At 37.5% G+C, this 26,181-nt stretch overlaps 1 protein-coding gene across 4 annotated transcripts in view; it reads left to right on the plus strand.

Annotated features, from left to right (window-relative positions):
- The window catches only part of CHRM3 (cholinergic receptor muscarinic 3), a 275,255-nt gene that overhangs the window by 80,459 nt on the left and 168,615 nt on the right, over positions 1 to 26,181 (plus strand). For 3 of the 4 annotated variants that reach the window (XR_012579582.1, XM_074537537.1, XM_074537536.1), the window contains exon 2: positions 1,142 to 1,254. Coding sequence is in view for 2 of the 4 variants with exons in the window: in XM_074537537.1 (XP_074393638.1) it covers positions 1,223 to 1,254 (32 nt within the window). In the remaining 2 variants the exon portion in view is untranslated. Of the gene's footprint in view, positions 1 to 1,141; positions 1,255 to 26,181 lie in introns of those variants that run through there. The other variant, XM_074537539.1, reaches the window with a different exon arrangement.

Here is a 26,181-nt window from a genome sequence, read left to right on the forward strand (position 1 = left end):
TAAATAGATTTAAAATTGAAAGCCTCTTTTGAGAGGAAATATTTAAATCTGATTGAATTCGATCTGTTGAAATAGGATACATCTAGAGTGATGGAAGCCTCCCATCCCTTTTTGCTTTGAGGAAATAAAATCTGCAAAACCACCAACCAGACAACAACAATAAAAAATAATAAACGCACTAACCCCTGCCTGCCAACAAACAAACACAAACCACAAAACTCAAGAACCCCAGATTTGTCAAGTTTTTTGGTTTGAGCCAGTGTTTCAGTTTAAATTGTAGCACTTTCTGGGAACTTTGAGGAACCATGAAAAAATGGCTCTGTATAAAAGTTCTTTCAAGGAGACCTACTAAGGGTTAATTAAGAGAAAACAAAGTTCCTGAAAATTGCTGATATGAATTTTTTCAGTGAAGCTCCATTGGCTTCTGGTTCTGTGCTATACAGCGACTTGGCCAAGAACCCACCTCTTATCATTCTGCCCGTCACCAGTGTTTAAAAATGGAATCTGGGATCAGACCCTCAGGCAAGCTTTGTAGCACTCTGGCCTTTGTGTTTAGCGAAAGAGAGACAAGGAATTCATAGTTGTTGTTGATGGTGGTTGTCCCTTGTTCTGCATGTGCTGCTAAGCCGGGTTGAGTACTGTATCTTGTTTGAGAGGTGTTGACTTTGTCAGCTGCCTGCTCTCTGCAGTGGTCTTCCCCATCATCCACCTTTGTAGATAATTTTGGCATGTGGATTTTGTGTTTTTGTAGAAAATATGTGGTAGAGTCCCACATAAATGAAACAAGAAGGAAAATAACACTTGGAAAATACTCTTTTGAGAAAATGCCAATGCATGCAACTGCCATTGTTAAACAGCATTGAAAAAAATATATGAATCCTGAAGCCAGCTGGATGTAAAAAAATCTGTAAAATAAATGCAAATGAAGTATCTGAGCAAATATCATTGCAGTGGTTGTAAGAGAATATGTATCCATCACTTTCTGGATGGTAATGATGTAGAACAGGCTCTTTTGTTATTGTTGTTTTAAAAGTATGCTTTAAACAGCAATGAAACTGTGTTTTAAATAAGGAACATTCAGTTTTTAATTCTTCTGTGTGTGATTATCTTTTGACTTCTCTATTTTTTTTTTTTCTTTAAGATCTTTATGGTTATGGCAAAGTCTTTCACCAGCCGATGGTATAATGGACTGCCAGTTGGATGATACACAGTCGTCTGAAACATGGTATATACTTCTCCTCTGCCGTGCCCGTGGTGAGTTTGCTTCTGTACATTCATATTAAATGCTTCAGAGAAGGAACTGAAACCTAAGTTCAAAAATAACTGTATAGAACTTAAACCTAAGTTCAGAAACAACTGTATAGAAACTTTTCTTTTTTTTGGATGAATTTAGAGCTGTGCAAAAATTCTGATACTCAACTTGAAATGTTGTCTTTCCCTTCAGCTTGAAAGCATCTTCACCTTCATTTAGTGTGTCTAGTTCAAATTAGATTCCAACCAAATGTTCTTTTTGGTCAGACACGTACCACGATGTATTTAGGAATAAGATAACTGTAACTGTGTTACAAATATACTATAAAACACAGGTAAAGGAAATAATTGGAGAAAATATTTAGAAATAATTTGTCAGTTGTGGTTTTTGTGCTGCTTCTCTGTTTTGTACCTACAATTAATCTGATTATAGTATCTCTGAGCAGTGTTAAGTACTGTATAATCAATAATATTGAAAGCAAGGCTCCTCATATTATAACTGAATTATTGCTTCTATGTCTAGACATACAATAATGAAATCCAAAGCACTCGTTCATTTGGCTAAACACATTGACAAACTAAATTTAGGTATCAGAAATGTTCCACTGACTACTCTTTAACACACCAGAAATTGCAGCCCAGTCTTCTCTCCAAAAATCAGGTTGAGCAATTGAGGTTTAAATCTTCACTCTCTCACTCTTCTCCTTTTCAAAGGTTTAGATATAGTTCTTATGCCAGAGATTGGTTATGAATGATACTGAGTTGTCTGGAGTAGTTGCTTAGCCACTGTTGAAACTTGCCTGTAAACGTTTGTTACCCTAAATTTGGGTCTAGTGTTTGGGTTAGAAAAGATATGATATGAAAGGTATCTTTCCTCTTCTGCTCCAGATTCCAGAGTTCTTAGAAGGATGCAGAAGTAGTGAAAAAAGTAAAGAGAATAGAAAAGGCAAATGTTAATTTGCCTAATGCCATAAGGCATTGAGTCAAGGCTGTTCTTAGTACATGCTTAATTGCTGTAATGAACTAAGACAGAAGCAATGCAGTTTCTAAGAGTGCACTTGGTAATAGAAGGATGTGTTTAGATGTCCCATATAAGTGGATAGAGATGTTCACCAGCAAAACTGGCTACTATTATTTTTGGTGAAAATGGGTGTTTACAGAGAGAAATGGACAGCCATGCAGCACATTTTCTCATCCTGTGGAGGATATTTTCTGCCTGCTTCTCTGTTATCAGTTTCAGCTGGCTTTGTATTTCAAATTTTCCACCTCCCAGGTAGTAACCATTCAACTCTGAAACCAGGGAGCCAGACAAACAGCAAAAAGAGCATCACCTTGCTTGTTTCCATCTGCAACTTTTGAAGGCACAAACCTGATATTGTTTGATGGGTTATCCAGCACCTGTTGGTTCTGCAAAGCATTGACCTGGGTATTTATTGACTTTTGCATTGCTCTCTAACCAAGCTTTGTATTTTCCAAATTAGCAGATTTGCTTCAAAGACTTGAACTTTTCTCTTTTTTCCTTATCATCAATGTGCCATACTTTTCTGAGCCTGTTTATACATCTTGAGTGTGTACTGATTCATCATGAAATCAGGGCTTTGTGACAAGTCTCATGGAAGATCCAACTTCTTTAAACAGAGAAAGCCGTCTATCCCATATGTGTAAATGCTGTAGGATTATGTCTCCTTTTGTAGATGTCTTCTCCACTACATTTTATTGCCATTTTACTGCATTTATTCCCTGTGTCCACCAGCAGGAGAACAAAATCCATTCTAATCCACAGTGTTTCCCTTGAGGTCAGACTTCAAAAAAAAAAAAAGCTTTGATGACATCTTCAATTGTTTAAGAAATGTTATTATACCTTGTCCTGACACCTTAAAAAACATTGCTTTGGCATTCTTGTTGGAACTGTTCCTCTTTGCAGTCAAAATCTTCAAGCCAAGAGAATGTACCTTGTTTAATGGCATCCTCATACTCCTCTCATGTCTCTATCCACTCAAGGCTCACACAGGCTCTCCAATGGCCAGCAAGTTACTCCACTGCTTCTTTCTAACCAGAAGAAAGCTAAGGAGGGCATCAGGAAGTAAACTGAATGCCATCACACAGGATGTGAAACCTAGAGGATTTTTTAGCCTTACCACAGTAGCTTGCAGAATAATATCTAGAGGATAAGTAAGCTTTTCTCATCAAATTCAAACCCTATGAGAGAGAAAACAATATTAAAGCAGTAGTATATATTTAAAATCTGTAAAATAATAATGATAAAAATGTTTCTAGTTTGTTCCCAAATCCTATACCCTATTAGATAGACCAGGGAAACCTATTACAGGTGTCCTATTACTATTACGTGAGGCTTTTAGAGGGCACAGTGGGATTTGAGAACTTGTGGGAAAATGAAATAGAATCTCTTATAAGAAAGAAGAACTTTAAATACAAAATTGTATATCATCCTGCAGTTGAGTGCCTTCTGATTTTCATTCTGCTTTCGACCAACTGATACCAACTTTAGTAGGGGTTTTTTGTTGCTGGAAAGCACTGAGGTTTAAAAAAATTCTAATGAACCAAACCCCAAATAAAAAAAAACCAAAGCCAAACAACAATAAAAAATTTAAATATTAATTTTCTGCTAGATATTGAGAAAATTCATATGGTATTTTAATTTTGAAAATATTTTTTAAGGTATTCAATATACAAAGTCAGCACAGGGTGAAAAAGAAGCCATAGAGAACAGAAGCCAGTTGCTATTTGGAAGATGTTTATGTTAATTGTAAAGAAAATGTATAAAACATTATAGGTCAAGACATCTGCAAACAATTTTTGTTTCAGGCCATATGGTAAGTTATAAGAATAACAAAGGAATTTTTAATATAGAATTACCTTCATTTACTTGGAAGACTGAATAATTCTAGAAAGCTCAATTAAAAAAAAGAAAAAACAACAGAAACATAGCAGGTATTCCTAATATTTACCAGCTGTATTTTCTATAGACAGACACTTAAAGAAACAATAGCAGCTGCTGCTAAGTAAGATTACAATTCTAATACCTAACTTGAAGAAATGGAATAAGAAAAAAAGGCAATGAGAAGAAAACATGGAAAAAGTCTAGCTCTGTGTCGCAGTTTCTCAACCCAAAACAATCTGACAAAAATAATGTATTGAAACCTCCTGTACCGTCCGTGAACAATGGAAGCTTGTGTTTTGTCTGTTACTGCTTCTGAATTCTTGTTTCAGCTTCTCAGTGCTGGAGGCTCCTCAGAGTTTGCAGATGGTGTTGTAACTGATCCATTTTAACTGTAGAGTATCATTAAGAAGTATTAAAACCAGTTTTTGTTATTTCCATTGCTTTCTACCTATAGTGGCAATATTCCGGGTTCTCTAGACTGCCATTGATTTTGCTTAGTTCACACTGAGGATTCAGTGAACCTGGGTCCATCTCTGCCACCTGCCAGTCTGGCTGTCCAAACACATCATAGACTTTGTTTGGATGACAGATTAAATGGCATGACAGGTACACTGAAAAAATAAAAATGAAGCATATATTATTTATTAAAGTAATCCTTATCCTACTGAGATATATCCTGAACTGAGGTAATAGAAACAAAGAAATAATCTAACATTTGTCTTGAAAACATCTGGTTTAGGTGAATTTAAACTCATGTTGCCTCAGTACAAAAGTACTGAGTATGAAAGTACTGAGTACTTTCATAGTACTCAGTACAAAAGTACATTCAAAGTAAGAGCTCCCCTTTGCCCTTGTTTCCCTCCACCTTCATGTACCTAATTTTCAAGCTATAGTTGTGATACTGAAGGACTGCACTGTGTCAAGAGTCTTGAATAAATTATGTCAGAGAAGCTTTGAAAGCTACTGAGAAATTGGCCTCAAGGTTAGGTATTGGTTAAAAAAGACCTGATAACTGTAGAGGCATTGCTGCTGATGTGCTTTGTTCTAATGATTTTCTATTAGTAGGGAGTCTTGATTAATGATTCTCTATCAGCATGTCCTGATAAACGTGCTAGTCAATGAATCAGTGTGTCATTCTATTTTCTCTTGAAGAACATCGTTCTAATGTGAGTGTGACAGGAATTGGTTTTAAATGAACTGCTGCAAGCAATTTCTTTATCTGAATGGAGAAAATATTTTCACCTTCTGAAGTTTTGAATTCCTGCATAATTTTCTTCTGAATTCATTAATTATTTGTACCAAGTAACTACTTCTGTGAGATTTTTACATTTAAAAAACATACTAAGCTTTTAAAACTGCTCGGAATCAGAAGAGGTTCTGTGGTAATCTTACTGTTGTGTTTAAATTCTATTCTCTTTTAACTGCAGCAGGCTCTTAAAGAAAAAGCTGCGTCTAAAGCTTGAGCAAGCTTGCTTGAAAATATATTCAATGTATGAATATTTAATTTTTAGCTTTTCTACTGTGCTACTGTAAAAAAGCAACAGCAGCCATTTTCTGCAGAAAACTAAGAGCTTGCCCATTTTGTTAAGATGAAAAAAAAAACCCCGTAAGCAAACACTAGTAAACTGATTATTTTTTAAAATTAGAATATTAATCTAGTTTTTTGTGAGTTTTCTTCTCATTAAAAATAATACAAGAATATAATGAGTGCTTAAGAGACCTGTTTGGTTTGGTTTGTTTTTATTTTATTTTTTTTTTTTTTAATAGTCTTGCTATGAAGGTAAAGTTTCCAATGGGTAACCAAGATGTGGTACAGAACTTGCAGAGCTATCCAGCATGTTATCAGGTTGATAGGGGAGTGAGGATCCTGGAAAGCTGGAATTGTTTAACTGGTATGTGAGCAAGCAGAGCTGTATTGGTGATGAGCTGGTTGTGATGCACAAGCAGCCTCAGGGTTAAACCTTGTGGAACTGCATGAAATTGGTGCAGCTAACCCAGTCAGATACCATTTGGAAGGGAGAGGTGGCTTATTTTGGACAATCAGTAGCTGAGGTCACTGGTTTGTGGTCTCACACTGGCACACTCACAGCACTGAAATATGTGCCCAGGTGACCTGGCCAACATCACTTTTGTCCAAGTCTGGAGGCCAGGAGATGCCAGCAGCTGCATCCTCAGCACTTCTCTTGGGTTCTTCTTGGTGGCAACAGATGAGTTCTAGGGATTCACCAAAGAATTTTGCTTACTTCAGCCTGTATAAGTGCCTGGCAAATCTGCTGCCAGATGTTCTTTCCTGTTGCTCAGGGTGGCTGGGCTGGCAGGAGGGGACACATGGCATTTTGTGTCCCCTCTCCTGCCTGCATGCACTCCTGACTTGCACAGCAACCAGGTTTGCAGTGTAATGAATTACACAGTTTCAATTCTGGATACCTAGCTTGAGAAGATATGCTAAATTCTTACAAGAAGAGGTGAGAATCTAAATCTAAAGTTGAGGATCTAATTACTTAGGATTAGTCACCCAAAAATAGGTCTAGAAAGTGGAACTTTGTATCTTCTAAAGATAAACTAAATACTCACATCTCCTATATGCTGGACATTGACTTTTTGAATCAGACAGTGCTTCCAATATCTCTGAGAAGCTTGAGTTTGATAATTCCCAGGTTTGTCACAGGACAGATTCAATAGGGACTTGTGGGAAAAAAAAAAAAAAAGAAGTATGCCACTCAAAGAAATCAGTAATTTTTTACTGTTTCTTTCATATATAGCAGGTAGAGTTCCTTTCTGAAGGTTTATTATTTTGAAGCTTTGTGTTATATAAATTTAGATGCTGGAAATAGGTTTTTATATTGGTATAATTCTGAAATAAATAATATGATAATGAGATATTTAAAAACTCTTGTCCAGGACCATTACCCACCTGGATGAGGGCAGATGTGGCTTCTGCCCTTGCCAGGGCTTCTGTCCATCCCTTCCACACCTGATCCCTGCTGATGCTGAGAGTTATTCTGTGACATGAACCCACCTTGGCACCCAGGGTAGGAGGTTTTTGTTGGCTTAAACCTCGAGTACAAACATCTTCCCAGCTTGGGACGCTGACACCAGCTATGTCAGCACTCCCCCTCATTTGCTGTCAGTTGTTGCCTCTTGTGCAATCAGCAGGTCAACAATGTAGCTATTGAAAAATATAGGCTGATGAAATTTGCCTTTATAATGAGGTAAGAATTAATTTTTCATTTTATTTTAATTATTGTCAATATATCAATGATGTTGTATAGTTTACCTAATAGCAGGGAATAGATGTAAGTACGTGTACCCAAATTAGGCATAGTATCTTAAGACTTATGTGAAAAGTGCCTTTGCAAAGCACAGCGTGGAAAGCAGGTAAGAATCACTGCAGTTCTTGAATTCCAACTGATCAAGTGCATATGATGTCTGTATCTCCTCTAACTGATTATTCCTGTAGCCAGCAAGAGCAAAAACGATGCAAGAAGGAAACTGGTAAGAAGATACAGCTTCTGATAAGCAATTTATATTTCTCAGCTCAGGGAAACAAAATCTCGGCATTCAAAAACTAATTAGGTGCTTGAGAAGGGGAGGAATAAGATTCATAAGTTTAATTCATGTTGTTACAACAGGCATCCACCGTTCAATTTTGCATTCATTGCTTTGAGATGAGGTTTGTATTAAACCTAAGCAAATTTATTCAGAAATGTATGTAAGGCTCAGAGGTTTTCTTTTCTTTTTTCTTTTATTGTTTATTGTCAAATAATTTTCACCATCTAGATATTGGCAATTTTTAAGCTTGGATTGAAATATCTAAATTAGATCAAAACTATATCAGTGCAGATTTTCCAAAGTATATCAGTTGTACTTCCTGATAGAATTACTAATGGTTTTCAATAATCACCTTTTCGGACTCACTGGTTTCGGTTAAATCCCCTTCAATATCCTTTTTTACCAGAAAATTAAAGTTGGAGTAAACCAGTTGAAATCCTGATAACTTTAGGGAGTATCTTGTCTGGTGTTGCTTTGGACAAAAGCATTTAGGTATACTTCTCTGCTTTTTGTAAAACTATTAATACTTTCTCCTATTAGCTTTCCTCTCATTTTATTTCCCTTTGTATTATACAGCTTTCTTTAGCTTTACATAAACATGTCTTTTAACTGTACTTTATGTGAATTGAGTGCATTTTACAGCAGTTTTTAGCTACTAATTTGGGCTATACATTTCTGTGTATAAACTTTCTCTTGGGAAATTTTAATTTTTCTGCTACATCATTTGCTTAAATGAGGCAGTAAATAGATTTAGTATTAAAAGTCATTCTTTTCCATGCTAATATGGAAACAATTTAGATGCTTGAGAATACTGATTTGAATTCTTGGTACCAAAGAATTCTTGGTACCAATGTCTTGATGAGACATTATATTCATTATTCTTAGAATTAACACATGCTGTTATATCTTAATTTATATATATATAAGCCCATTATATATATATATATAATATATATATATATATATAATTATATATATATATAATATATATAATATATATATTATATATATATTATATATATATTATATATATATTATATATATATTATATATATATTATATATATTTTATATATATATATATATAAAAGCCCATTTATATATATATAAGCCCCATATATATATATATAAAAATGTGCACATACGTAAGAAGAGGAAATAATAATCAAATTTTACAGAGGCACTTTAAAAATCAGGTTGTTTTGGTGAGGGAAAAAAAGGAGAAGCAATTTTGGAAAATAACCTTTCATTTTAAATTATGTTAGTTTTTTTTTTTAATTGCTCAGTTTTACTGAAATCTGAAGCCATTACTGTGTACCTCCTATTTCTCTGTTCTTTATAATAAAGGAAGGATTCACCTGGTGTTTCTAAATTGTCCATGGGGAGAGGCAGGCAACAGCAGAAGACAATTCTTGTCTTACATCTGTCTTAGATACTTATCATAGAAGGGGATATATTACCCTCTGACTAATTGTCTGTGCATGCAATATTGTTATTTCCTATTTTAAAATGCAAGGCCAAGATAAGCCTGAAGAACCCAATGCTTCCTATAGTTCATTTTATTTTGTTGGAGCTGCAGTAATTGCATCTCTGCAGCAACCACACCTGTTCAAATGGATTGTACATTTTAGGTACACAAGAGGTGTCTCAAAATGATAGGAACTCAATGGTTTGACATTCACACAAATTACACACTTTCCATTTTGCATGCTACCTGATGCATTTTTTATATATAAAGAGAATGTTAACTTTATTAAAACGAGGAGTTTGTTTAAATAAATAAAAAATTTCATGAGAAGCAAGACTTTTTGAACCATTTTCTACTTGTGCTGGAAAATGTTTACTTATATGTAATAGACAGTCTTCATTTCCTTTGCTCAGTGAAATGGATGTTTTGGTGCTCTGTTAAATAGTCTCTGTTTCAGCAGAGCAATGTGGGCATTTTAGTGGTGCGGAAATTATTTCCCATTGGAGAATATCTATTGCTCTACTTGGACTTACAGCCCAAGTCTCACCTTTAGCCAAGTGAAGTTAATGGCCTGACTCCATTATACAAGACTTTCTTGCGTAGTTCTAATTAATCAGTGCCTTACTTAAAGCTGAAACATTTTGAGTGAGAGATAACACAATGGTTTGGTTTAACTATTTGTACTAAGAAAACAAACTGTGTCAATTTGGGTTATCAACCAGATTTCAGCTTCTATCTGGTGTTATAACCTTTTTATAAGAATTTAAATTATTCAGTCTCTCATTCTGTTAATTCTTCCTCTAAGCTGTTCTGTTGCTTGGTTCTGGTGAGCAGCTGCTGTGTCCCCTCCTCCAGGTGGCTTTGCTTCGAATGCTTGGAAAACATTATTCTGCTTAGAAATAAGTAACGCCACAAGTATATTTAAAATGTCTCATGGTCCACCTCATCCTGACTGAAAGATTGTTGTGTTTTTGTCTTTGCAACATGAAAAAAGAAGAAATAATTTTTTTATTTTAGAGAAATAATTTTATTTCTTTATGTGCTGCCCAGATACATAGCTATGAAAGAGTGGCTGAAGGCTTTTGAGAAGAGAGAATTTGTGGGTGTTATTGTACTTAAGGGAAAGGAAGTGAAGGACCTGCCTCAAAGTGATAAATCCTGTGAGAATTGAGGCATCAAACTTTCCAACAACAGCCTGAAGCAACACATTAGCATCTACAACAGGCGACAGCAATGATTCTGAAAAGCTCAGATTAAATGAATTCAGGTGTTGGTGTTAGAAAATCTGGTCTCTGAAGAATGGTTCTCATTACTATGGAAAGTTGTTCTTGCCAAAAGAGATTTGAAGGTAATTTAAGTGCAAGTCAGCTTTATGTTGACTCCAAGCAAGGCCATAAAATAATCGTGTGTAGGATTTAATTCTGAATGTGAGTCAGCTGTGGAGCAGGAATACTCACTGAATTTCTTTTGTTTGGCAAATGCACATACTTGAGCTGATTCAAGCACAATTTCACCATATTTGTTAAAGTCCTAATACGGATTTTTTTGTAACCAGAAGAACCAGATCCAGGGGAGACATGATTCACAATGGGTGACTTAATTTCTGTGTTTAGGGTGTACAGGGAGGCTGCACAGGGGGTGACATGGTCCAGTGCTCCCAGGCTTTTGTGGGTGACACAGGTGAAAGAAGGAGGGTGCCTGGAACTGTAGGGCTATCCATGGGGGGGCTGTGTGCATCCTCTTCTATTACATTTATGTCTGTGATCATGAGCAGTTTATAAGATAAGAGCTAATTCAGGGTCATTGTTATTTCAGAGTATAAATAATGCTGTCATATTACCATCACCTCAGTGAGTATTATGAGACTGCTGACATTGACTTCTCCCTCTATTTGGTTCAAGAAAGCCATGAACCTTGCTTGTAAACTGTTTTATGCGGCTGCTTTTATATCACATTTCTGTGAACCATATAATTGTTTGCAGAGGTTTTTGATTATGTTTGACTTTCATTTTTGCTCCTAATGTTCTATGCATTTTGGACTAAATTCATGAATATACTGAGTGTGATTACTGATAAGTTCCTAACTGTTTGAAGGACTGAAATAAACTTCTTTTACTTTTCCTCTCCTTTTTCTCTCCTTTTACTTAAATTTGTCCTGTAGGAGAAGAAAGTCAAAGCAAGACACCAGTGTTCATGTGCAAATTTATCATCTGGTTATTCTGCTGCGAAGAATGCTTTAGTTTGAGTGTGTTGATACAAAACACTTAAAAAGCTGCCTGCACTTGCTCTGGACTAAATTATTGGAGGAATTATCACTTCTCAAACTTGATGAACTATAGAACTATAATATTTTTTTTTCAATTCTCTAATTTACACTTAAGCTTTCATTTTCCTGATGTGATAGGTGAAAACTGAACTAAAAGAATTGTTTCTGTGATTGACCATTCCAGCCAGGAACAGCATTGGATCTCTAGACTTGAGAAACGCTCATTCCATACTGCAACTGAATGTCCGCTCCATTTCCCTCCTCCCCTCTGTCTGAGCCCCAGGCAGCACAGAGATCACTATCTCCCAGCAACATTTTGCCCATCTCTACCCATTCTTAGGAACTGTGAAGGTTTTGGAAACTGAGGTTCTTGTAAGTTTCCCATGTCCATGTTAATTTTTTGCAGTGTTCCAAAATAATGTTAAATTCTGTGAATGCTTTTTTCACCACAGTAAATCCACCCAGCTTTTCCATTAAATTAACTGTAAAATTATTCTGGTTTTCCCAGAGAGGGTTGTTGTGTTACAGCAGTCAAAAACAAATGAACCATCACTTTTAACCCCACCCCTTTAGTATTGGTGGGGATTGCAGTGTAATGAACCCATTATCCATGATTAACTAATACAGTGTGAATCTTTGTGTGCCACCCAGATCGTGTCAGGAATTGTTTGAAGCATAAGAAGTAAGAGCTTCAGAGTCCCTCTATTTTGGTAAAGGAATATTGCTTCCAAATACGTGGGCACCTCTCTGTTTGCTGTAACACACTTCATTTCAGAGATTATACTCCCTTACTCCACTGACAGCATGGTAGTTCCTGTGCCCTGGCACATGCTTGATGGGAAAAGGCTGTCATTGTTTCAGAGGGTCTCAAGGTGCAGGAAAATTGAAGGAAGAGGCATCTGAGGAAACAAAAAGCAAAGATAAAACAAGGCTAGCCATTGTGAAATGGTAGCTGTCCAGCAGAAGCTGACATTGAGGTTCCAAAGGCAAGCCCCATGGCATAGCATCATTTTATGACTTCAAGACTTGTAGGTGTTCATAGACAAAAAAAAAAAAAAAGAAGAAAATTGTGTAAAAGATAGAGAGGAAAAAAAATTCAAGAGGTTATTTCACTTCTGTGATATCCTCAAAAAGTTTGTCAGAGCTCTTTTGTAGCCTCATAGAAGTTTGGCAGATCCCTGAGATCTGGGGCAAACAAGGGTCTCGCTGGGATGAGTGATAAACCAGCATTATGTCTACATGTCTGTGTATGGTTTCACTACAGCTGTGGGGCTTGCTCTCTACTTATGGAGTGTATGGATACCTTCAAATACATAATCCAGGAAAAGAATAGGTGAGATTAATTTTAAACATCTGTGACACAGTGGAAAAAGCATGCAAATCACTTTAGCAGCTAGTTTGTGTGCTCTTGTGCATGCTGGAGGTATAAGTAGAGCAGAAATCAGGAATAAAGGGAGGAGGGGGGCATGTTTCTTTGGAAATGTGTTTCTTAGAAAGTAGGTCAAGCAGCTTCTGTCACTGTGATGTTTTGTTTATGAGGGAAAGGACAAAATGAAAATAATTTACTAGTCATGCTTGAGAACTGTCACTATCTACTCCTTGATGGAGTGCAGATAACAATAAGTGAGTGGTGTGTTAGGGTACAAGTTAAATTAGCAGTACTAATTAGCTGTCTGAGCCCTCTGCTGTTTTTCCTGCTGTGAGTCTTTTCCGGACATATCTTGTAGGTCATACAAAATATAAACAAAGCAGTTGACTCTACTGTATATGTATTTCTTTATCTCTGGTTTTTAACTACTTGCTCAAATGTGCAAACTGCTCTGAGTAACTCTGCTGGATTAGTCTGGTGTAGAGTCATGGTAGTTGTCTCAAAATCTTTGTGCTTCTCTGTGGAGATTTTATCACTTAGTTTAATTTGAAAAGGAAAAGTTCAAGTGTGTGGGCTAATATCAGCTGGCAGGGGGGATGTGCAGAGGGGATGTTGTGCAGACTTAGCACTGCTGTCCAGTGCAGCTCCTGTGCCCCTGTTTGCCAGTAAGGCCCGATTGCTCCTGAGCTCACTCAGCACTAACAGCAGAGTAGTTACTTAAAGTATTTTTTCTAAGTCTGATTGGACTTGGGTGTGTTTCCTGTTTGTATTTAGTGATTTGACAAAATAAAGATTAAATTGATGACCACATGAGGTTTACAGTGGGCTTCAATATGAATAGAAAGTCACCCTTCTTTTTTTGGTTATTTTAATGGACCACTTCAGTATTTACTTAGTTCTAACTTATCAAGTCTCTGCTTTATCTTTCCTTCTGCTTTTATACAGAAAAGAGATAGCAGGCTATATTTTTACCTTACTTATATATGTATCTAAACTGGTTTTAGCTTTGTTTGTTCCAACTACTTGTTTTTCAGTTTGTTTTGACTTTTATTGGGGTGCTGATTTAGCGTGGGTTTGTTGGGTTTTTTGGTTTGGCTTGTTTCTTTCCTTAATGAAGACCAACACTTATTAAATGAAAGAATAATTTTATAAATTATGTATAAATGTGTAGGGGGATAGAATATAAGAAAATAAAGATAGTGTAGAAAGTAATCTTACTCCTAAGGAGTTGCAGCTGGGTCAATTATCAAAGATTAGGAACAGGCCTGACTTTAACAGGCCACAGCTGTAACCAGTGAGAAGAATAGTGCTATAAAAGAGTGGGGTGGCTGGGTGAGAAGGGAACTGGAGTTTGTTGGATGCTTTGTGAAGAAGAAAGAGTCATTGCTCTGAGAGATGCCCATGAGAAACACCAAGAAAGTATGAAACTTCTGTGTTAGGTGACAATAGTATGGACCGCCTGCAATAAGATGACAACATAAATGTAGTTTGGGAGTTAGAAGAGAATCTCATCATCACTAGTGCAATTGAACTATGCAGCCACCTCTGCATATAGGTTATGTTTGATATAAATAATGAATTTATTAAATGAGTCATGTGACCTTTTGCTGCTGAGCACCTCAGTATCTGAAGCTCCCCTTGCTAGTCTGTACGTGTACCATCGTTGGTTCACAGGTGGCTTTTAAGAGTGTTCCTGCTTCAGTAATTTGTCAGAGTCCGGTAAGACACAATAGCAAAGCAATGTAACAGGACAGATTTATTGTCAGCCAAGCCAAATCATGGCATAAGAACAGTATTATTTATCCATATGGGATCCCCCTTAAAACAAGGCAATACAGAACTTGCCAGCTCTCCTACAGAAGGCATCAGGAAAAGCAGAATGGATAGTGTGCTGTCCCTAAGTTTTTTTCTATAGGCTGTCTGGATTTAGTAATCTAATCTGTTGTGTTCATGAGAACTGATAGAGTTAAGCACTACAGGGCAGGACCAAGAAAAGTTATAAACAGAGGTTTCGCAGGACTGGGCAAGTCTATTGAAATCAGTCTTCTGAACAGTGAACAGAATCACAGCTGCCACAGTGGCAGAAATGGCTGGCAATCTCTCAGCACCTGAAAAGTATTTCAAGTGTCTTGAAACAAACAAAAAAATGAGACCAGCTATTGATGTTAAAAAGGAAGATGTTAAAATATATTTTAAAAAATTTCTTACAGATTTTAAGTGTTTTTAATCTGACAATAACTTTTACTGAAGGGTTTTTTACGTTTTGGGACAGGCTGCTCAGGGAAGTGGTGGAGTCACCACCCTTGTAGGTATTTAAAAGACATGCAGATATGGCACTTAGGGACGTGGTTTATTGATGGACTTGGCAGTGCTGAGTTAATGACCACAGAGGTCTTTTCCCAACTGGGCAGTTCCTTAGAATCAGGGCTGGTGGTTCTGTGTCCCTGGGCCCAGGTAGATAGCTGAGAGACATCCTGTGTCCCAGGGGCTGGTGTGAAACTTTACCTGGAGCCTGCTTCTCACCATCCTGTCCCAGCTTTTCCTTTCAGCTGCAAGATTTCTTTCAGATACCAGAGGTCTGTATGACCTGTGGCTCAAATGCATGTCATTTCATCCTTTCATCAGGAAGCCCAAAGCCTTGAACCAATTTCTCAATCACTGTTTCCCATCATACCTGGTAGAACAAGTGAGGATTTCATTGAGGGAAAAGGTGGGGATATTGTATATACTGGCAGTTACTCAAAATTTAAAGCTTTTTTAATTAGACTTTTTCTTTCTTTTTAATTTTTTTAAATACAATAATGTTGAAGAAATTAAGGTGCTCTCAGCTGCAGTGGTGGAAGCATTGCACTTTTATGTGCTGCAAAATCAAGCACAGAATGTTGTTGATCTCTTAGATTGAAATGCCTATTCTCTAGTTTTAAAATGTCATTGATACAACAATTTGCTAAGATGTTCTAGCACTGCTTTACAGAGCTGTGACATTTTGCATTGTAAAATACTGCCTGAAGCAGGGGGTTATTTATTATCTCATCCCTCTAAGACGATAACCAGTGCAGAGGTTGTCACTCAAGGTGCAGATTACAATAAGTAACAAAAATTATTTAAATTGTTTCTGATGTGTTTGAGCAAGAGATATAAAATATGCTAACAAAAATAAAGCCAGGTTTGTTTTCAAAGAAAATTGATACTTTATGTAACATTCACATTTCAGAAAATATGATCAGAATAGTGACAATAATATTTCTTCTTTTCATCTGAAAGATATGTAAAGATTTAGGTACACAGGCAAAAGTGGTCTTGATGTCTTTTTTGTTTTGTTTTGTTTTTTATCCTATCCTCAAAGCACTAAGTCTACAGAAATTTTCTGTAGATTGTAACTTCAATTTATTCAATTTTTTTCTTTTGTCTGCAACTTGACACAGGGTAATTTTAACACCAAAATGTTAAAAGCATTTTCAGGGAATAATTAATGCATTTTTATTGCTTAGGTCAATGGTGAAAAGGAAAGAAATTTGCCAGACCTGGGCAGTTATTAAAAGCTAGTGTCAACTTGAATAATTTTGTGAAGGGTGCACATATCCTTCATGGCTCTAAAGCCCACAGGCTGGACAAAAATTGAGGATATCCTTCAGGTTTCAGTTTCTGCCTTTCTTCCTGGTCTTGGTGTCAGTGAATGACATTGCTGAACTTTGAATGCTCACAATATTTTCTGCAAAAAAAATTTTTTATGCTTGTCAAATTTGGGAGCATACCTGAGACATGAGTGGGGCTGAGAGGTCTCCCTGACCCTATTAATATGTTGTAGAACATCTTGTCTACCTGGATTTACCTGAGTCAAGGAAATAATTGCGTTCGTTTTCAATAGCTTTGCTCATTTTTAAAATAGCTTTACATTTCCAAGGCGTAATCTGGCCGTACTGTGACTTTCTCTCTGAATTTTACCAGGACTGCTCATGTGTTTAAAATAAAACATGTGCCTAAGTGCTCTGGTGGCCAGGGGCCAGAGCACTCAACATGCTACGGGGCTGAGCCCTCAATGCATTCTGCTTTAATGTATAGTCTTCTCTAGCCCAGGAAAAACCAGGATTAACTCTATAGGAAGTGTCACAGAACTATGCCGAAAATATCTCGCTATGTGGAGGGTGGCTCAGGCTCCTGAGCAACAGAAGCGATGCCAATGCTTTTTAAAGTTGTATTCAAATGAGGTGCATTTTGTGGCTAATGAATTGGTCAGTTAATTTTCTCATCACCGTGTCTGAGCTTGTTCCTGCCACTGAACAGTCTCTTATTTTCTCACACGTTGTTGAAGATGGCATTAATTTAGCCTTCTTTCCTGTTATAAAGCTTTAAATGCCTTCACATTAATGTCTAATAAATGTTATTTGTGGCTTAATCTGCATTATTGCTGCTGAAGAATCAGAGGGAGCAGGTGGGAGATCTCCATTCTCTGTCTTTTCTTCTCTTCTCATTTACACCACAGGGACATTCCAGGATCCTTATCACTAAAGCAGTTTGTGTGGGTTTTTTTCCCCATGGTAATAGTGACATAAAGTGGGAAATACTTCAAACATGCATTTTGGCAAGTATTCTTTGGTAAATAAGTCTTCAATATTTAATTTCATGCATATTCTGTTTTTATGTCAATATCTGTGAGGGAACTTTTCTTGTTTGGGGGATAGTTGAAAGATAACATTTTAAATTATTGTTAATAGCTTTCATCAAAATAAAATTTGTGTTTTTTTGCTTTGGGCAAGATACCAAGAGACAGAAGGGAGGTGTTTAGCAGAATGTAGTTAATTTCTTTTGCTGATCACTGAACTCTTGGTGGCGGATTCTGTTTTTTAGTTGTCCAGTCTCTTGGTCAGCTTTTATTTTTCTTCTTTTCAGTCAGCTAGTTTTACATAAATTGTTACACAGCATACTGAAGAAGCTCTTTTGAACTATTGCTTTCCACAGGATATTTCTTTCCTCAGTCTTGCCAGTGCTGGCATGTTGAAATAGGGGTTTCAGCAATCCAACTGGGCTGAAACATTTTGCCCCAGAGCTCAGGAATCTCCAGGGGCACATTTAAAATGCTACACAAGCAAGATTGAGGAATTGTGTTTACTGTCAGTAAAGCATGGGAAAGAAGCAAGTGGCTTTCACATCTCTTGGGGAGAATCTTTTGGCTTGTTGACAGAAAATGATATTATGGGCACAGGACAAAAATAAAATGGAGTGTATGGAACTAGTAAAGCTTAAAAATATGAATGCCAGCATATATGAACAGAGGACTGGTGGTGGGGCACGCTTGGGGCTGGAAGTTGCAGAATGAAACATGGGAGAGGGCCACAGCTGAATGCCTACAAAGTCTGGGATATTTTCTCAGAAAAACTCAGAAATAAAACCCAACCAACCAGAAATACTGCAGTCTCAACTGTGTGGCAATGAAAAGTTATAAATAATACTAAAAAGAAGCTAGCAATTCAGAGTGATTTGCAAAGGGTTCCCTGTAAAGGATGTGCAGCTGGGTTTTGTTCTATGTAGGGGACTATTTCCCCCCTCGCCTCAACAGTTACTCAGTCCTCAGTTGAACTTCCATACAGTCAAATATTTTGATTTCCTTAAGTTCTGTTGGCTACTGTGGCTGGTAGATTGTCCTGGTGCCTTCCAGCTAGTGTCAAGTGGCCCAACATGTCTTTATGCCCCCACCTATTCGTTATTTCCAAGGGAGTTTAATTGTGTGTTTCTAGTGAAAACATATGCTGGCATCTGCTAAGTGCAGAGTGCTTATGGTGAATGAAAATAAACAGAGCATACAGTTTGCCTCTTCAGATTTTATAGCTAGTGAAGTAACAACTGTTAAGGTAGGTTTTGTGTGATGTTTTGTGCTCTCGGCAACGTTATGTACTTTCCAAACATGCCTATTTACCACAGTAGTTCTGAAGCCCACTGATTACTTTTTTCTTCACCTGCTCCCTTTTTAAGCAGAGATCAAATCCCTTCTTTATACAGTTTTTTACTTATTTTTATTTTCACTGAAAGAATGGGAAAAGAAGTAATGTATGTGAGCTCCAGGAATCTTGTGAGAAAATTTTTATCTTGGATTTCAAATAAAAATATTGGATGAGGAAAAGTTGTCAAAATGAAAAACATGAAAAGAGTTCAAAAAGGTATTTATTAAACATTAAACTGTTTTATGGATATATGTGACTTTTGCTTGCCAAATTCTACAGGTTAGGAGGTAAGAAATAAACACATTCATGTCTCTAGGGAGATATTCCTGTATGTTGTTCAAGTAGTGCTTAGCAGATATTACTCTCAGCATGAATGGAAGTTGGCACATATGTGTACAGAAAACAGCAGGAGCTAATATTGTTATGCTCAGGCCTTTACTCTTCTCAGGGGTAAAGAAAAACAAAGCAAAGGCTGCTTTACGGTGGGTGCAAAGGACCTCTGGAGGGACCTTCTTCAGTCCACTGCTCTAGGCAGGATCAACTTCATAGCTTGACTGGGCTGTAACCTGAGTTTTGGCCACTCATGTTTTGAAAATATCCAAGGGTGGGGCCTCTCACTCTCCCCAGTTTCTGGCAGTGTCTCTGCTCATCCTTCTGGTCTCAGCATGGTGTTGCACCTCCCGGTGGTAGACAGACAAGTTAGCTTCTGCCTGTGGAGGACCATGTGAAACCTGTGAGATGGAGAGGAAGAACAGTGCACCTTAGAGCTGACAGAAGAAAAATGTTGCCTTAAGATTTGAAAGCAAAATAGTAGATGAAATAAGCAGGTTTATTCCAACAGCAGGTGCTGTTTGCTTTGATTAAAATCTGGAATGAGTACACTGATACCTTACTAGAAAGAAATGCTTGCATCTTTAAAAAGGGAAAATTTTTTCATCTTCTATAATTATGATGAAGATCAAGAGCTTTCTAACGAGTGAAATCTTTACAGAATACCATAAATTATGATAAGGGCTGTTTTTCAAGATTGCAATAAAATATGCCTATGTAGAGCATAGCTCCATCTTTGGTAGTTGTATGTCTCTGTTAAGTGGGTTATCACTGCCACTAGTCAAAAACTGGTCTCTGTCAGAAGCCTTGGTAACTTGCTGTGGTATGGTGATTCTAAAATATATCTATTTCTCTCTGAAATACCCTCAAACACCCTACCCTACAAGATATTTCAGGATAGATGATACTGCAGTAGTGGTTTTATATAGTGTAAGAAAATAATAGGCTTTTTCATGGTTTATTAGTATTTAATATTTGAATAGTCAATATTTCTTACCATTAAATAGGTGTTATTAAGAAAGAGTAAGGTGATGCTTGTGGTGTAAGTAATCCTATATAAGACTGATTGGGAACATTGCCAATTGCCTTCTTTTTATGGAACATAATGACAGACTTCAAATGTGTTTTTACTGAGCTCCCTCTGAAGAAGCTCAGCATCCACAAAATAATAATATCAGAAAGCAGCTTGTGTTTCCACTTGATTAGCTCATGTCACTTTTTTCAGTTTTCTGAATTTGCTGTTAAGTCCTGCTAAATCCTTCCATAGCTCCATATATGCCTCAACCCATTCTGTCAAATCACTTATGAAAGCATCTTGCTGAATTATCTGGAGCATTTCTGGGGTTTTCCTGGCTATAGCATGGAAGCATGCTGATCCCAGGGAGGGATGAGGTTGATGACAAGGAAAGGCCTGTCTCTTGGAGGGGAGGGGGCTGGCTGGTTGATATCCCTCCTTGGTGGTCACTGGGCAAAGCCTCTAGTTGTGCAGGAGGAGATTATGATGCTGTGTGGTATCCTAAGTGTGTGCTCATAGCCATGGACCCCTTTTGCCTGTCCTGGAAAGATTGCTCCGAGGCTGCTCATGACTGGGTGTCCTGGGAAGGGCATTTGGTTTCCTCTTTTCAGCAAATTGCACAATGAGCTTTCTCCTGTACTTAGAACAATTGATTCTGGAATGGTACGAGCAAGTGTTCCTCTGATAGCCACCCATCTATCAGTGCAGGCAGAAAGCAGCTGTAGTAGCCTGACTTGGCAATAAAAGTTACAGAAATTTGTAATGGGGCCTCATCGTGGTTGCTTTGCCTCAGAGCACTTCAGTGGGTTACAGTCATTGTACATCCAGCAATAACTATAGGCCTGTTGTTTTATCCTTATATGACAGGAAAGAAAAATCTTGTTTGTTTTGGAGTGATACTAGAAATGCAATTGTGAGGAGATATTTCCATAGAGTTTGTGAGTCTGACTGAATGCTAGCCTTTGAGCAAGTCACTTTCTACTTGGTCAAGTCCTTATGCTGTGGTTATTTCACAGAGATTTATTTTTCTTTTCCTTTTGTTCAGTGAAACGGCACTAAAAATCTAAATCAAAAGTAATCTCTGTCCCAGCCACCCATAAAAAAATTTACCATTTATAATATTGTTCCAGCAGCACAAAAGGGACAGATAATATTAAGCAGTGATATTCAAAATTTCCTGTGTTTTCTGCAGTTTTCTGTGTTTTTATATCTTTGATTGATAGTCCTCTCTGAAACCAACATGCATAAATGTTTTCTAGCAATGTACCAGCAGATTATTCTAATTTCTGAATTCTTGGGGTGTGTTCTCTAGCAAGTATTTGGGGGGGAAGAAGTAATTTTAATAATCTATGCAATATTTCTCATAACATATCACTTCTAAGCGAGGCAAAATCTCTATTACAGAGATAGCTGTAATACCAGTTTGAGTTTAATAACACCTTCAATGAAAGTCTCTCACCCTTTGATAAGTTACCTGTAAACGTTCTGTATCCTAATTTGTAATTTTCTGCTGCAGAAGTATTGATGAAGTGGTGAATCCTTTTAAAGCCTTTTCATGGCATTCTGTCTTTAGTGAGAATCTTGCAGTCTGCAGCTTGGGTCAGGATAATATATTGTCCGTGACTAGGCATTATGGAAACTTCAGATTTGCTCAAGATCTTTGAATTCAAAGCTTTTACCTCTGTGAGTGATTGTTATACACAGTTGATTATACACGTGTGCACATCCACATTCCACAGAGCTGAGTTAATACATCACGCTTAAAATAGGTGGAGCAGAGCTTTGGGCATCCAGCACAAAAAATGTCCCAAATCCTTGGTGAAGGATAGCTGAGAAATGGAGAGCTGAGGCAGTCCAAGTCTGCATGGCATGGCAGGACTCCAGCCTCCTGCCTGAACTTTCCATTTGTGACAAGCAATGAAGAAAACAGCTCAGGCCTCTTACAGCTCAGAGTGTTACAGCAGAGAGGCTGCATAAGAAACACTGGAATCTGGGAACTAATTACAGGACCACTTCTGCAGTCTGTTCTGGGAAAATAAGTGGAGGAGGAGAGGTGCCACTATGCTTAGGTACAAGTGAAAAGAAGAGAGGATGGAATGTTCAGCTTGTTGAAACTCCCACAGATGAAAAGTCCCTGTCCTTGCAAACTGATTTGAGTATTAAAAAAACACTTCATAATAATTCTCAAAAGAAAATTTGGAGAAACTTAATAGACTACTTCTATATAAAACAAGAGAAGAACTATCAGGATGATGCAAAATTGTCACCCCAGGACAGAGAGGAAATCTGGATACAAATTTTAGCTTAAAATCCACTGTACTCTGAGACAAGCTGGGCCAGCCATGGTTTGCTGCCCATCCATGTGTGCCTTCACCTCCTGAGGCTCTGCAGTCACGTAGGTAAGGCACCCCTGCACTGGCCTGGGCTGCCTGCTGCCCCTTCTGCCCAAAGCCCTGGGGATGCCCTCACTCACAGCAGCTCAGCACAGCTGCTTGGTGTGATGTGCTGAAGGTATCCAGGAGAGGTCAAGGGAGCTACAAACAATAAAGGGAACCCTGGATCCTGCTTTTCACATGCTCACAGCAGAAAACAATAGCTTCTTGCCTCTCCTACCTCTGAAGAGTTGGTCTGATGGGTACAAATGGTGCTCTCTCTCATCTTTTTCCCATTCCTCATCTCTGCTTCAGTCCTTTTCATTAGTCAAAATCTTGCAAATATGCATTTAAAATAAACAGAAAAAGTTTGTCATTTAACTCCTGTTCAGTCTCCATGCTCCATATTTTTTAGATTATATTAGAAACAAATAGTCTCTTCCATGCCAGATTTTCTTTTCCTTTTTTTCCTGTATGTATATGTGTGTAACTTTGCTTCCAAAAGCCTGTGATCTTCAGCAGGCGCCCTCTGGAATCCCAGAGATGAAAAGCTCATGCCAGGCATCCAAGCCCCATATCTGTCTTTCAGAAGCAACTGCCCTTGAAAAGGGGCAGTGGCTTTTTCCTGTGCTTACACCCCTTCCTCCTTGGGGCCTTTGCTTTTTGTGTCATTGAGGTCAATAATTGATTTCTGGTGTCTGTTCAATTAATCCATGAACCTTGTCACTCTTGCTGTGCTGCCCAGCCGCTTTTCTGCAGACTGTGACATCCAAGCTGACTTTCAGCTGGATGCTGTCCCTGACTTTCATTTTTCTCTCCATACAGTTGTAGACCTCTGCCAGACAGCTCAAATAGTTTTATTGTCACGTAAGTGTAGAAGGGAGTGTACTGGTAGAGTAGATCTAGAAAATCTTTGTGACAATTTATTCAGACATCCAGACACATTGGTCCTGGATATTTCTTTAAATATGTTTTACCTAGTTCTTAAAATTAAAAAAAGCCAAAACATTTAGGACATTGGCTGTTGTATTATTGTGGATTTTTAAAATTGCTTTCTAGGCAAGTAAGTACTAGACTTTGTGCTGCTTTGTCTTCCATTAAAACAATATTTTACTGGGTCTTTTGTGGTGTCACTAATTACATATGCAATTAGGTCTGTTAGTGTAAAAAGCTTTGACAGTAGTATACAAAAGATAATGGGTAAGATTTGCCCTTACAATTACTCATCTTGACTTTACTGTGATTATAAATGTTGTGTAACACAGTTCATGTAATGGGAAGGAACCCCCATTCAGCAACTCAGGATGTACTTTCTGACCCTGCAAAGTTAATGACTGAAACTCAGTAATATTTTCTGCCTTTTATTGATATTATGCACTAGGATTCTTTTTAAGAAAATAAAAATATGTTGACTTGTTCTGTGGCGAAGCGAATCTCAGAAATATCTAAGCATGCTCATCTTTTTTCCTGAGGTTTCTCGCCATCATCCTAGGTGTGGATGTCATAAGAAATAATTCACCAAAACTTTCTCTTTAGGTAATGACAATGTATTACAGCACTGTACTGTTCAAGTATTACATCTCTGTTCCTTAAATGAGTGTACAGATGAGTCACAAAAATGCTGGATCATATTAATAATTTATCGTGGGGATAATTATACAGGAAATAAAAGGGACAGAGAGGGCTATGGTCTACTTGCATCATTTCTGAACATTAAGAGATGTATTACATGTCTGATGTGGGTTTTTAATGCAGCTTAGAGACATTGGTTTTTAACTGTGCAGAACACCTTAGAGAACTATTAACACAGCCCATAAAATGCCGAGAGACCAGTTGCTTATTAAAGGTCTGAGCGTCAGGGAGAAATAGTGCAGCTTTAAAAGTTTTACTTGGGCTGAACAGTGAAGTTTCAATTAAAAAAAAACCTAATAATTGTTAAAGTCATTTAATGTTAGCAATCAACCTTGTCAATAGCTTGTGTACTTTTTCACCAGTACATTTGTCATTCCCAAAATTCATTTTTGGAAGATCAGAATAATGAACACAGAATAATATTCTTTTATCTAGTGAGGTGGGACAGGCTTTCTGCTAACTTCCACAGATCCAGATTTCATTCTGGCTTCTTCTTGCAGACTGAAACTCCATGTATTAATCAATAAAAAGTCCTGTTTTGTGTATAAAATATCCTTGCTTGCATTTGAAGAGACCATGAGGATCACTCATAAATTGAAGCCAACAGGGAAGATTGAAATGAGACAAATCTCTGGCTGTAGTGATATCATCAGCTGATTCTAGCTGAATGAGAGATATTTTCCCTACCCACACCAGGAAATATTTTATACTCTTATTACACTCGGTTCTAACTAATTTTGAGTTTTGAGCTTGGTGGTGGTGAATCTTAGTGTGAATACTAGTGAAGCCTCATTTTGTGCAACTCGTTTGGAAGCAAAGCACCTTGCACAACATGTCTATGCTAAATGCTGTCTCTGAGATGACAAGACTGTTTTGGTGGTGGTGGTTTTGTTTTTGTTGTTTAAGAAGGAGAAACTGAACAAACCAACCACTTTGCCCCTTTTTTTTTTTTTTTAATTGAGCTTAGAAGAGTAGGTTAACCAAGGCAGGTGATGATACCTTGCTAACTATTTAATTTTAGATGCTTGGTCTTTTTTGAGTGCTTATATCATGAAAATACTTTATCTAGGGAAATTGCCCACAATGCTAAAATTGAGCTTAGTGGCATATCCCAATCGCTGAGTCTCATCTCTCTCATTTCGGGTCATAAAGCAGGTAGGTTAGTATCACTCATTTTTTCGTTTTCATTATAGCTCTTGTTTTCCAGTGTTCTGTGTCATGTTTTAAAATCAGTCACTGGAAGCAATGTGCCCTAATTTCTTCGAGCTTTGCTGAAGCCTTGAGACTGAACTTATGTTTTTCTTGGATGGAATTGAACTTGATACAACAGCAAGAGACAACAGGCTCTCTAGGCACATTTTTCTTACAAGACCTCTCCAGAGACCTGGTAAGGAATTACTGGGGCAACTCTCCATCCTGCATGCAAAAGAGAGCAAGGTTTCAGCTTGCTCTCTTTATTCAGCTGTTTCCCATACACACCCCTCCACCTTCCTTTTGTCTCAGCTGCCTTACCCTCTCCTGGATCCTTCACACCAAGCAGCTGTGCTGGGCTGCTCCAGAGGCTGCTGGCTGCAGAGCATCAGGAAGGGAAGTGCTGATGGCCGGGCTTTAAATTGTGACTGGTCCTGTGCACCTCAGGGATGAAGGATGAATTTAAAAGCAGGGTTTGTATCCAGAAATTTTCTCTCTCCTGGACAGTGATTTTTAATATGCCTTGTAGTTTTCCTAACACCATAATAGAAATTCTATGTTAGTTTTCTTAGAATCTGCTTGTGGGAATTGATGCTTATGAAATGTTGTTAAATTTGTAAAGTAGTACAAGACAAAGCTTTCTGTTACTTCCATTGCATGCCATCACCAGCCTTTTAATAGGTAATATAAGCCATTTTCATTTGAGTGGTTTTTGTTTGTTTCAAAAGGAAGTTTACTGTATCTCCCTGAAGAGGTTAGGAAATTACGGCTATTGTCTCCAACTTAAGTTTTTTAATTTTCAGCTTAAAGGATAAAAGCTTTATCTGATACAGAGATACTGTAATGCAGATAGGCAGACTTTTGAATTATAATAGACATTTAAACTGAGATTTAA

This window comes from Zonotrichia albicollis, chromosome 3, assembly GCF_047830755.1.
Source record: "Zonotrichia albicollis isolate bZonAlb1 chromosome 3, bZonAlb1.hap1, whole genome shotgun sequence".
NCBI classification, from domain to species: domain Eukaryota; kingdom Metazoa; phylum Chordata; class Aves; order Passeriformes; family Passerellidae; genus Zonotrichia; species Zonotrichia albicollis.